At 38.6% G+C, this 13,562-nt stretch overlaps 1 protein-coding gene across 9 annotated transcripts in view; it reads left to right on the forward strand.

Moving 5' to 3' along the window:
- Window positions 1-13,461, forward strand: part of TRAF3 (TNF receptor associated factor 3) — a 75,351-nt gene extending 61,890 nt beyond the window's left edge. For all 9 annotated transcript variants that reach the window (XM_080394608.1, XM_080394606.1, XM_080394607.1 and 6 more), the window contains 2 exons: window positions 4,236-4,410; window positions 5,610-13,461. In XM_080394608.1, coding sequence (XP_080250734.1) covers window positions 4,236-4,410; window positions 5,610-6,181 — 747 coding nt within the window. In that variant the 3' untranslated portion in view covers window positions 6,182-13,461. The remainder of the gene's footprint in view (window positions 1-4,235; window positions 4,411-5,609) is intronic.
- The last annotated feature ends 101 nt before the right edge of the window (window positions 13,462-13,562 follow it).

Consider the following 13,562-nt stretch of genomic DNA (forward strand, 5'->3'; position numbering starts at 1 on the left):
AGCTATTGTGAAGGTATCATTCACACATTATTTTAGTTTGTGTGCTGCTAGAATACCGAATACCTATTTTAGCATCCAGCTTAAAGGAATGTAAATAAAATTGTCTTTTTCACATACTATTCACTTAACATACTAAACTGCAAGTGGTGATACTCAAGAAAGATACAAGTATCCAAACGAGTATAGCTGAAACTCAAAGGGTAGCACATTCAAGAGCTCAGAGCCTTGAGACCCTCAATCTTGGTTTATAAGGAAACCTTTAAGTTAGTCAACAGCAACATTTCTTCTTACAGAATTTATTTCTTTCTGTGTTCTGCCCACATAGTAACCAGTTTAGCTTGCCTTAGTCATTGTTATTTGGTCTGTTGATAGTCTGGGATATGGCTGCATGCTTACAGTATTGTATTCTAACACTGGGAAGCTAATCCTTGTATGTGTTGATACTGCTGATTGAATCTGCCAGGAGGTAAGTTAATTTGTAAGCCTGGGGTTTTTACACATGCTATCTCAATAACCAGTGATGAGAGTGGAAATGGAAAAAAAACTAGAGGAGAGTTTTTCGTTATTGTCTTGATGACAGGCTGCAATATCTTTTTATTTCTTCAAGCTGTGTTAGCAAAATCAATTTTTGAATGGTTTATGTTTAGGAAAAAAATGCCACAAAACAATATGGTTGGCAGATTCTAACAGGTGGCTTTTTGGTAGTAAGAAGTACTGGGGAGAATGTGTTTTGCTCTTGTTTGTTGTGTCATCCCGTCCCCCACCACCACCTACTTCTTGCCAGCTATTTTGGTTTAGTTATTTTAAGCCAAACTGTGTTTTACAGCTATTTCAACCTGATTTCTTCGCTTACTGGAACTTTCTGGTTCAGTCAGATTGTTAAGGGCATCCTGGAAACACACCTCAATTTTTGTTTTTTCCCTGGACCATGTGATTAGCCTTTCTCTGTTGCCTACTGGGAGCAGAAGGAATTAGTTACCTGTTGTGAGCCATTCTTTTTCTGGGTTGCATTGAGCAGCCATGGCTAGACAAGAGCCACAGATATTTCCAGTGTAGAACTAGCCAATTCAGGTCTGGGCAAGTGATACTTGCTTAGTCCCCCAAGTCCTATGCATGCTAGTTATTTGTAGTACGGTTGCAGTATTAGTTGTCATATAACTTTCTTTGGCTTGGGAACAGCTGCTTCACTGGGCACAACTGGCGTTATCTGCACTGCGAGGCATTTAACACAACTAGTGTAAATGCATCAGAGGTGTCTAGGCACTGTCAGGAACCTCAACCTTGAAATGTTCTGATTCAGATTAATTTTCTATATACTGGTCTCTAGGGAAGGTGTTCTTACCAAGAGAGTATATGATGGCTTTTTCAACTGCTGTCTCATGGAAAGAACTTTCACATCCAGTATCCAGTCTTTCTTAGGGGTATATAGAAGCATATTAGTAAGTCAAGTCTTAAGCTGAGTGTGGACGTGAGATACTTAGACAAAAGAAACAATGACCTTATGAATATAAAATTATTTGATTGGTAATACATCCTTCAGAGGAGGAGGAGGTATAATTTGTTTTCGCAGTCTAGTAGTACCTTTGGTTCCTTTTCTAGTGTGTTCTTTAGCTTTCCAGTTTTGCTCTGTCAGTTGCAGTGGAAAGGTACATTAAGAGCATCTGAAATAGAGAGATTTCTTCAGTTCCTCATGACATTTTCTAAATTTTAGTAAGAATAGTGCTAAAATTCTGCAAATGGTTTATTAGAAATACCAAACAAAACCTAGATGAAAATCAACATCAAGTAGATCCCTCAGTGGTTTGCCAGACATTACTGATTTACGACTGGATTACTGAGCTGGAGAGGTCAGTTGCTGGAGTAAAAAGTGCATGCAGAGAATTGATATCTACTTGAAAATTTATGAGTGCGGTGTGAGACATCTGTGTGCTTTCTAATGGAGTAATTAGAGTGAAATTCTTCACTGCTGTATTAAACTCTGATTTAGTACATCAGTATCTCCCAGCATGAGTGAGGTTGACTCCCTGTAGGATAAAAAGATAAGAGATCCCACTGCTTTAAAAAAAAACAGAATACAAGTCTATTTCTGATTATTCTGTCTCTCTTGAATTCTCATGGAGGGGTACAGGAGATAAAATACTACACATTTGCCAATGTGTGGCAGAAGCAGCTAATAACCAGAATTGGTTGTCTAAGTACAATGTAGACTGCACACAGGTTGATGGAGAGAAGTTGATCCCTAATTACAACTTACGGTAAACTTCTCCTGAAAGAATAGCTTGCACCTCTGCATCTTTACCACTTTCCCAGTTCATCAAAAAATGTGTTTATCCATTTTGTTTGATACTGTGTTAGTGCCAAGAGGTCCCAGTTGGAAAGTGGAGCATCTCCATGTGAAGCACTGTACAAACCTATGACTGTGTTACTTTTGCCTTGGAGAGTTCATGTTTTGTGCAAGGAGAAAGATCAGACTTGGGCACACCTTGAGTTTACTTTTGCCTGTTAACTGTGAACTACTGGCCAGATCTTGTGGCTCTGCTCTTACAACACTCATTCAGGCCATTCTATGGTGTGTTTCCTTTTATATGTATAGCTACAGCCCTTCCCTATTTTATTTTCTGATTACCATCAGAAGTGAGAGGGTGTGACTGTGTTGTCATCTGATGATTAATTAGTATGTCCAGGCAAGTTACTTCATCTATTAATGGGGCCATACCACTGTGTTTATGATTCAGTACACAGCTTTCCTTCACAAAGTCATGATTTTGCAAGTGAGATACATAAGCTTGTTTTAAAACACCAACATAGAAATAAATAGTTAATCTCAAAATATGTTACTTTGTGGTTTTGAGACACAATAAAATAAAACACTCCTAGAACATGACTTTGCTAGCTGGCTTATCAAATTGACAGACTTCAATTAATTGTTACAGACTTTCAGTATAAATGAAACCACATGATTAAAAGTAAATGCCTAAAAGGGGAAATGAAGGTTGCATGAGGCAGAATGGTTTTTGCTTCTTAAAAAAAAGTAGCAGTTGAGTACAAAGCAAGAAAATAAAGTTATTTTGCATTTACATTCTGGTTAGCCATGTGGATTCAATGTTCCCCACTGATGGGGAAAAACCTTTTTTACATATGTTGGCACTATATGATGATAAACTATAAAGTTAGATTTGGAATTTAACTGTAGGTGGTAGCAAAAGTAGTTTCTTGTCTCAAATACTTTTATTATCATTTGAACTTCACAACTGATTATGGGGTTCTGGCTAAAATTCCTGCTAGTCCAAATTAGCTGTGATAATGTGAAGTGCTATGAGTTTTTTGCATCAGATTTGAGGTAGACTGGGAAATAAGTCTCCTTTGTACTTGCAATATACTGAGGTGCTTGCAATGCCCCTCTTTCAGAGAATACCCCCCTTTCTATATATTTTTTTTCTGGAGTATTATATTTCATGACTTTCCAAAATCAGCTGGCGTTTGGTTTTTTTTCTTTGCTTTCTTAAAAAGACTCAACCAGCAAGCACCTTCAGGATGCATGGCTTATTCAGTCTAGGAAGTAATGGTGGGAATTTTAAGAATGCTTAAGGGGACAGAAGTGGTAGTTTTGCTTTTACACTCTTGAGGGCTTCTGCTATGATTACGGGCACATAGTAACTTAGGCTTTGATAACTGATTGATGTGAGCTTGCAGCTTGCTAATGCCACTGTATCTGCACATACATATACTCCTGCTCCCTGTGTGCAAGGGTACTGGTGTTTTTCTGGAGGGGCAAGTTTATTTTGCTGTTACCCAATGATAAATGTGTGCACATGAGCAGCCACTTGATTCACATCATGGTAAGTTGTTGTGCCCATGCTTTGTTGCTTCAGTACTCTGACCTTCTGGTATCAGCCTATAATATCAATATAGAGACATTCAGAATATTGGTTCTTGCATTGAAAGTTGTTTGGTTGTTTTTTTTAATTTAGATGAGAGCATACTAACAGTTTCTCTTTTTTTACTAATTGTGTTGATAATTCTGATAATGCTTTAATATTTATACCTGTACAGCACTAAAGATTTTTATAAGTGTTTTATAAATACTTGAGCTATTCCTCTAAATTTTCAACGTTTGTGTTACTAAAGTATTTGACATAAGTGAAACTTCTTTATATTGGAAATGTGTCCTTGTTTAATTTGCATAAATTAATGTCTTTTTGTTATTTTAACTCATACCTTATTGTTTTATAAAGCGAGTGATAGACAGTCAGGCAGAAAAACTGAAAGAACTGGACAAAGAAATCCGTCCCTTCAGACAGAACTGGGAGGAGGCTGACAGCATGAAGAGCAGTGTAGAGTCCCTCCAGAACAGAGTGACTGAGCTGGAAAGTGTTGATAAAACTGCTGGGCAAGGAGCTCGAAATACAAGTAAGTATAAGCACAATGGACTGAAGTACTCGGTGCTGCTGTCAAGGAAAAAAAAAATATTTTGGATAGCACTCCCATGGTGATTTTTATGTGGAAGCATCAATAATGCTGGCTCTTCTGATTTTTCAATAGGGAGCTGTGTAATCCCTTTGGCAATGTTGCATTGCTTCTACACCGCTTCTTAGGCTTGATTCTAGTCTTGTTTTCTTGACCGCTGTCTTGATTACAGTATTAGTTCATTATAAGTAGTTTCTCAGTTGATCTTTGACAGCTAATAGCTTTCAGCAGGTTCTTTAAAGGTAGTGGTATATTGACAAGTCTTCTTTTATTACTCTTCTCCCCATGAATGGATCAGCAGTCTGGTTATCTACCTAAAAGTACCTGTCCAGATATCTATTACAGGGGGGGTATATTTGATCCAAAGAAAACTGTGGGATCTGCTTGAGAATAAGGTTATTGTCATGCTTGCTGAATAAAGTGGAATTGAAGATTTAGCAAGTAGTATGGATCACGTGTAAGTGTTTAAATGATTAGGACAAAGAACTTAACATGTAAATAAATCTATATAAAGCAAACTCGCCATACAAATTCATCTGCTTCTTGGTATTGTATGTCAGCCAGTTTTGCCAGTGTGCAAAGACGAGTAACATTTTCACATGAGGAAAAGGGGTCATTAAAAACAGCCTTCCCACCAAACTAAGTGATCATATAATACAGAGCTAAGCTTGATTTTTCTGTTCTTTTGTGATGAACATTAGACATGGTAACAGCACTACACTTCTGAGACAAGTAGTGCCTGAGAAGAACAGTCATGCTTCTGAATTTCAGGGGGTTTATGCAGGATGTGTGACCACTTCCAAGTTCTTCACTGTTAATAGGAATCTACAGATAATGCTACCAAGTCGTCTCTGAAAAAATTGAAGCCTCTGTAGTTAGATTGCTTAGTTTAGGCAAAATTTATGTTAGATGATTTGAATATTCGACTTTTATTGTATGCGTGATTAACACCCACATTTTTAGAAATCCCTAGATACTAGCTGGCAAACTGTTGTCTGTGGAAATTGCTTCATTAGTGGCCGAATGTGCTTTGGCTCTTGAGGAGGAGAGTTTTCTTACACAGTAGGAACATTAGCGAATGATTTTTACAGTCTTTAGAAAAATAAGCTTTTCTCACCCCTGTCCTTCCTGTTTTCTAACAGGCCTGCTAGAGACACAGCTGAGCAGACATGATCAGATGCTGAGTGTTCATGATATTCGGCTGGCTGACATGGACCTCCGATTCCAAGTTTTAGAAACTGCCAGTTACAACGGAGTATTAATTTGGAAAATTCGAGATTATAAACGTCGGAAGCAAGAGGCAGTTATGGGGAAGACTCTGTCATTGTACAGCCAACCCTTTTATACTGGATACTTTGGCTACAAGATGTGTGCCAGGGTTTACCTTAATGGAGATGGCATGGGAAAAGGGACGCACTTGTCGCTGTTTTTTGTCATAATGCGTGGAGAATACGATGCATTGCTTCCTTGGCCATTTAAACAGAAAGTGACTCTCATGCTAATGGATCAGGGACCGTCTCGACGCCACTTAGGAGATGCTTTCAAGCCAGATCCCAACAGCAGCAGTTTCAAGAAGCCAACTGGAGAAATGAACATTGCATCCGGCTGCCCAGTCTTTGTGGCTCAAACTGTTCTAGAGAATGGAACGTATATTAAAGATGATACTATTTTTATTAAAGTCATAGTGGATACATCGGATCTACCAGACCCCTGACATACAATAGGGGAGGCGGATTAAACAGAAGACAACTCCGTTTGGGGTTTTTATATCAGTTTGTCTTCAGTCAGAGGTCCTAAAGCTCACAGAACCACCTTGTGGAACAGATGGAAGAGTTTGAAGGCATAACTGCATAGGGTCCAATTGCGAAAGTAGCAACACATTAAGAAATCATACCATGGTATATTTTTTAATAGAACTAGCAACACTTAAGCTCTGAAGAATCACTTATCCCTCCTGAGGATAATGATTATGGTCAGAGAGGATTTTTTTTTAACTTATTAATGCTCTAGTCAATTGGAGGTGAAAAGACATATACAGTATGTGCTGAATAAATTACTGACTTTTCTTTCTTTAAGCTAGAATACAAAAACAAAAAAACTTCACACGTGGGCTAGCTGGAAATTGTCAGCATGTTAAAAGAAGAAATGATGAAGTAATGTTGCAATTATGATATTATTTGAAAAACTGAGGTGCAATCTTGTCTGAAATATAGTATATTGTCTTTTTAAGGCCTCATCTGGTCTCTGTTTTAATAATTACTTTGTCAGAAGATCTTGGAAAAGTTTCCATGTCTTCTCAAAAGTATCTGAATCAAAATCATATTTTTATTTAAAGTTCTATTGTTACAGAAAACATTTTATTTTAAAACTGTTGATAGACTGATATTTCTTGGAAGAAAAATAGAAGATATCAAACACTGGTTATCACTTGTGATAGAAAAAAAACCTATTCAATTCTGTTATTTCTCTTTAGAAATGTAAACCTACAATATATGTCGTAGTTAATGACACTATTTCAAAATTAAGGAAAAATCACTCATGGATGCTGTGCATCATTATCAGATTTATAATTGTTTTCACCCTAAAATAGGGCATTTGTTGAACTTTGGAGTTCTAAACGGAATCCTGTACATTTTTTAAAGTTCTGCCCCATGCTTTCCAATCAAGCTATATATGTTGCACATTATGCTGTCAGCAGTATATAGTATTTTCAGTATTGGGGAGGAGGATTAGTGCTGAAAAAAAGCCTATATGTTCGTTCTGTACTAGCAGCCATTGCTTCTTAAGGACAAGTCAGCTATGTCTTAATACAGTGATGGTGGCTTGCATGCATACATGTGCCTTAGATGTGCTGTGCTGCTTATAAACCATAGCTTTTTTATTCAGATTAATTCTGATATCTGAAATGGTAGTTTAATTGGACTTCAGGCATAATGTTTAGCCTTGTCTTCAGAGCCCTTAGGTACCTTGTGATGTACAAAATAGAAGGCAAAGCCCTTTTCTTTGGCTTCTGGAGCTTCTATGACTTGGCCATGGTGGAATCCAACTTATTCAGGTGCCAAAACGTTATGCTCAGTGCTCCTATGGAGCTTGGACTAGACAGTCTCCATGGCCACTGTGAAGGCAGGCGACATTTTTTCCTCTAATGCCTGTGGTTGTAGGGTGGCAACACTTGAAACGGACTGATCTGAGAACTCTGTGGGGCTGTGAATGTATATGCTCGTGACAGCTTTTCATAGCAGACTAGCATCCTAACAGGGAATGCATGGGCTTCTTTCTTGTAACAGCCTGAACTGCAGTGGAAAGCATTTGCTAGCCCTGAAACATGCTGATTGCAACCTGCTGTGTTCATCTGCTTCTGTTTAATAGCCTGTGACAAGCAAGTCTAGAGACATAGTCTGACTGTGGTGCACTTTAAAATCCAAGAACCTCTTAGGCAGAACAGACTTGCACCCCTATGTTTTTAGCCTTCGTGGGCTTGAAAGAAAACGTTGCATCTCAGCCTTTAATGTCAGGTTGCATCAGTTTTCTGCTTTTTGAGGCATAGTCACAATTTTTGTCTAAGGTGCAGTTGAATTCATGCCTTTGTATTTCAGCTCGTCTTTGCCGTTGTCTTTTTTGGCTGTGCCTTCACACACAGTGCCTGCAAGAAGTATTTATGAATATACAATGCATGCTAAGTGGTCTTCATGGGTTTTCCAGGCACCTGCTAGAATACTGCCTGCTGCTGACTGTCACAACTGTCAGCAGCAACTTGTCTTCCTTTTCTCGCCTTCCATCGTCCAGGTGCTGTACTCTCTTTATGGTACATAGCTGTCAACGGGTGCAAGCTCAAATATGGAGGCATGTGCTAGCATTTAATTTCTAGCACAGAAGGAGGATGTTCTGCACAAGAGATAAGTATCTACAGATATACTGGCATCTATATCTCTAGATATAATTATATGGCACTTGCAGTTTTATGCAGGCTGCATAAGCAAACCCATCACTTTACGCTTTCGGGCGAAGGTTCGCTCAACTTGTGTTATTTTAATAATTGTGAATGTAGGCAGCTGAGCTTTTGTGTTTGTGCATCACAGAATTTTACTGAAAACAGGATTCCCAAGTGGAAATGTCCAAAGGACTCTCCTCCCATTGCTATTGCATGTCTTGAAAACTTAAATGAAACCGTTTGGCCATCTCAAAACAGTTTATATCCTGTTTCAATCTGGGACTTGGAGGAGATTTCTAGTATAAGCAGGGCCCGGCATATTCTGCAGATTTGTGACTACAGTTTCCAACTCCTGTGACAGAATTGCGCTTCTAAATCCAGGCTCTTTAAAAAAGGAGGAAAAGTGTTTCCAGCCTTTGTGATTGAAAAAGGACTTTGAAACATGAGAAAGTGTAAACTAATAGGGAAGTCTTCCTGAGTCTGCACACAGCCTAAACTAGTAGCTTTAAGAGATCTGAATATCTCCTCTTAGTGGGATATTGACTCAGAAACTTCATAGAGAAGTTTAAATATGAACACTGCTAACTATATTAATGCCGATCACTGTAGCAGAAACATCAGTCACTGTTGTATTTCACAGATCTCTATGCTGCTTTCCACATCTCCCAAGTGCCGAAAGCACCAGCTGCCAGTATCTTCAGCTTCACTTGGGCAGCTTTTATAATGCAGTAATGTGCTATCAATATAAAAATATTTTTGCATATATGCTTTTTATCACAGTTAATAAAATGGAGGCCTACTGCACTTATTTTTTAAAACTACATGAAGCTGCCAGAGAATTTCCAGTTTGCCAACCCTGCCTACTGTGAAATCCAGGATCTTGCTACACAAATGTAGACACCGCCTGCTGTGGAATACCCAAAGCCTTGACTGTAACACCCCTTTCTCCGCAGAACTCGCGGGCCATCTCTGTAGAGTTCTTACTGTGTACATAGAAAATCGGTTTCCTCTGCTTTCCAGCAAGGAGTATGTAGCATTTTGTGAACACAAGGCCACTGTATATTCTCTAAATTGAAAGGAAAAGATACCTGGTGCTTTACTCAACACTTAAAATTATTTAACTTTTTTTTCTCATCATTGAAATGCCCTTTATCCTTTTATCTATATGTTCCTGACCAGATATCCAAAGTTTTCTAGGGTCTGTCTGTTTAAAGTGATTCATGAGGCAGCAGTCTGCCCCCACATACGCTCTTGAATCCCAGCTAACTCCTGTGGTGTGCCATTGTTGCAAGGGGGTCCCAGAGTATTTGCTTTACTTTGAACAGAGTTTCTTCAATGGAACTTTTTTTTCCTCAGCTTAGTAATTCTTAGCAGCACACAACTGAAGTCTCTTGCTGGTATTCTTTCTTAACGATGACGCTTCAAGTTACGTACAAACCTCTTCTGTTTCCAGTTTTCTCTAGGGAGATTCCAGTGTATGACTATGTGGATGTTGCCCTTTTTGTACACTCTTCAGCACAGGATGAGTGCGTCTGTTACCTAGAAAGTAAGACTTGAATTCTAAACAGGATGAAACTATTTGGGTGTTCAAAGACCAACCTGTGATGCTGATGCATGACCATGTCTGCATTTCTTCTCTGATCTAATTAAAGGGGTCTTGTTTCAGTTACTGTCTACATGGTACACCTTCAACTGCTGACTTACAATATGCAATGTTGTTTTCAGCCTTGTACTGTAAATGTTCTTCACAATGAGAACGTGCAATAGGGAAAAGGGGATGATGGATGGCATAATTTTGACAGAAAAAGCGTTGTGGGTAACATGCTAGCTTTCTTATAAATATGAAATACAGTTTACTTCCTTTTCCCATGGATTTTCCTACTTGGAAAAGGAAAGTTGAAGATACGTGCCTGTTTCTGTGCCTGGTGAATTTCTCAAATGCAAAGGTAATGGAGATTGTGTTAGTTGTAATTTAAGTGTTGAACCCATGAATGGTAGGTTGTGATTGTATCGTTCATGTTTCTCAGCTTGCCATGATTGCGGCTTGTTGAGGTGGAGTTTAAAAGCTATCACCTATTTGTATCTGTATTCCATCATGTGGGATAGGCGTTTCACCAACAATGCAAGGTTTCTGTTGTTTTCTTTTGTTTTTAAAACACTGGTGCTGTTTGGTCCAAGACAGAGAAGCATGTAGAGTGACAAGAAAAGTTGCCTGCACCACAGAAGAGTGACAAATGTGACTGCAGTATTGATGCCTTGATATGATTTAACTATGCAAATATACAAATAGGTGAGGGGGAAAAATTCTTGGGTTGCATAACTAATCTCTTAGGTTTTGCTCTGTAAATGACTCATACGTGTGTAGGTACATACATATACACACAGACATGCATGCACATATATATGCAATGTCTTTATGTAGAAGTGATGAAACAAAACCCTTCAAGTTATACTTGATCAATTGGTGCAAATAGAACTTGCTGCTGCTAAGGGAGGATCTTGGCTAAGGACAACCTTTGCATTCACATATTCCAGGTTTGAAGACCTGTATATAGCAAACAGTTTGTTTAGTCTTTCTGAAGACCTTGGAATGTCATCTAGGACACATGTCCTTCCTCATACTCTGCTATTTGGAGGTTCCGCTATTTTGAACAAGCATGGTGATGGGCAAGTTGTTGATGGCAAATTCTTTCCTTTAATTTGGGAACAAAATATAATAAAAAGCAGCTGGACCTCTTCCTGGAATTTCTGTCGTGTTCAGTCAATACCTCTATATTCTGGTTGACCTAGAAATCATAGTTACTGCAATAAAAACAATCGGTTTGGGAATTCAGCCTGTCTGAGAGTAGTTTTTAGTGCTATTTACAGTGTAGGAAGCACTTTGCATCTGCAAACATATTCCTCTTAGAGCAAGTGCTGTTTAGCTTTTCTGGAAAAAGGAAACCAGGGATGAGATGTGACTTGCCCAGAGTCATTAAAGGAATCTCCCAGAGCTGGGACCGAATGAGGGGTTCCAGTTTTCCTAGTGTTATCTTCAAATCACTAGGTTTTACTCATTTAATACATTTGTCCTTTAAAGGAACTGAAAAAGGATTTGATGTACCTTAAAAGACCCACATCGGGACAGTAAGGGCTAGTATTAAACATACAAGCTGTCGTGATTTGGGGTTGTACGTGTACGGTAGCCCAGATGTTGCTCACTACTCGGTGCTTTGCACAGCCTGCAGAGTGGAACGCCAGCACGATGTGTCAGCGTGAGTAATCACAGCACATGCGTGTCCTGGTCTGTTTGTTCAGAATCACCCAACAAAGTAAGTCTCACTTGATGCCCCTCTTAACTGAGGAGGGGGTATACAATTTTAAAGTGAAGTGGCTTCGTCTTAGTTCTACCAGCCTGTAGCGTGACCAACCATTTCTTTCTTGCGGGGCTTTCTTCCTTTTTCTTTAAACCAAAATATGGAGGGCTTAGTTGTTCTTCCCTGCCTCTTAATCCAGGCCTTTGAGAAGCACCAGATAGGACGGTTGTGGAAAACTTTGGACTGCTGATTCAGGGACATCCTCTTAAGATTTAGAAGAGTAGAGATCTACAACATGTAAGGGATCTGACTATTCCTATTTCTTTTCTGATTTGTGGTCAAGACTGCAGCTTCTGTCTTCCATTTCATGATCTTTAGTGTAGATACTAGGCTGTGTTTGTTTAGATTTTTTTCCCTCCAAGTTAGGATTAGTTCCTTAGGGTTCAAATAAGTTCTAAATTTCACAGAGAAGCACCTGAACCAAAATCCTGGACCCAAACATCCCAGACTTGATGTGGAATTCAAATCTGGATCCCAACTCTGTGGCTTACTAACCTACCCATTTAGGGAAGGGTTTGTTGTCTCTACGTGGTGTTTGTGTTTTTGGTCCTTTGGAACTAAGCTTTTAATTTGGTTGCCAGTTCTGCAAGGACTTTTTAACTTCTTAGCAATGCCGGTGTTCACACGCTCCATTGCTGGCAGTGCGATGCGTAGTGATAAAATTTGACTCTGTCTAAGGGTTACTGAGATAAACCAGCATTATCATTCGTAAAGGTCATTTTCTTGCATAGTGTTCTGAGCTTTGGATTTGAATATAGCTCACACCTGAAAGGACACATCTTCCAACTATGACCTGCATCACTGGCAGAGAGTTGTATAATTTGTACTTGTGGAATGGGAAGGTACAAGCTTCCATCATTGCTGATGCATCATGTGATCCACCTGTTTTGTTTTTCTTAGTGTTGTTTGGTTTATAGATTATTTTTCAGTTTTATAGAAAAAAAAAAGGGGGAAGTTCAGGATTTTTTCTACAAGGTATAAAACTCCAATGATTTAGTGGTGACTAGAGAGCTGTGAAAAATACCCCATTAGGAGATGATGGGCTAAATGTAGGTCCATTTCTCTTAGACAAGTAGGATAACCTTTAAGATGCATGGAACAACGTAATAATCGGGAAAACGAAAGCTGACATTTGTTTCCAAGAAATTCTGTAAGAAATATCTATGGAAAAGACATCAGTGATCGAGAATAATGTACAAATTAACGTGTTTGAAACTTGTGTATCCATTTCTTTAATCTCATACTCTTCAGTGAACGGTACACTTGTGTTCAGTTTTATGATCAAAAACAAAGACCAAAGAAGGCCAACCTCATTTGATTGTGTATATTCTGCCTGTCTTAATTATCAATAGCTGTAAGGATACAGTGCAAGTGATCTGGTAACCAGTGGTTCTCGTCCTTTTCTTTTAGGGGGAAAAACAACTTTAAAATGTATAATTTATTGCTCAGCAATAACCATGTTGTTAAAATAATAATATGAAAAAGGAATTAGCAACATGTCTTAATTTCCCAATAGCATTATTATATGTTGTATTTCAGTTTATTGTATATTGTGTTTTTGTATTTATTTGTGTTTGGAGGTCTTGCTATGTCTTTTTGTGTTTAAATGCTAATAAACAAGGACAGTGTGTAAGAGTGTAGAATGCCAAACTCTGAAATGCTAAACTGTGTTATTAAAGAAAAAATAAATCTAAGTAGGAAATCATATTTTTTAAAAAAAACTGGTGTGTTGAATTTGAATGGCAGCTGTTGACTTGCAGGTGGCCAGGGTGCATCCTTTCTCCTCTCTGAACCCATGGTAGGTTGGC

This window comes from Falco punctatus (assembly GCF_963210335.1).
Source record: "Falco punctatus genome assembly, chromosome: 7".
NCBI classification, from domain to species: Eukaryota; Metazoa; Chordata; class Aves; order Falconiformes; family Falconidae; genus Falco; species Falco punctatus.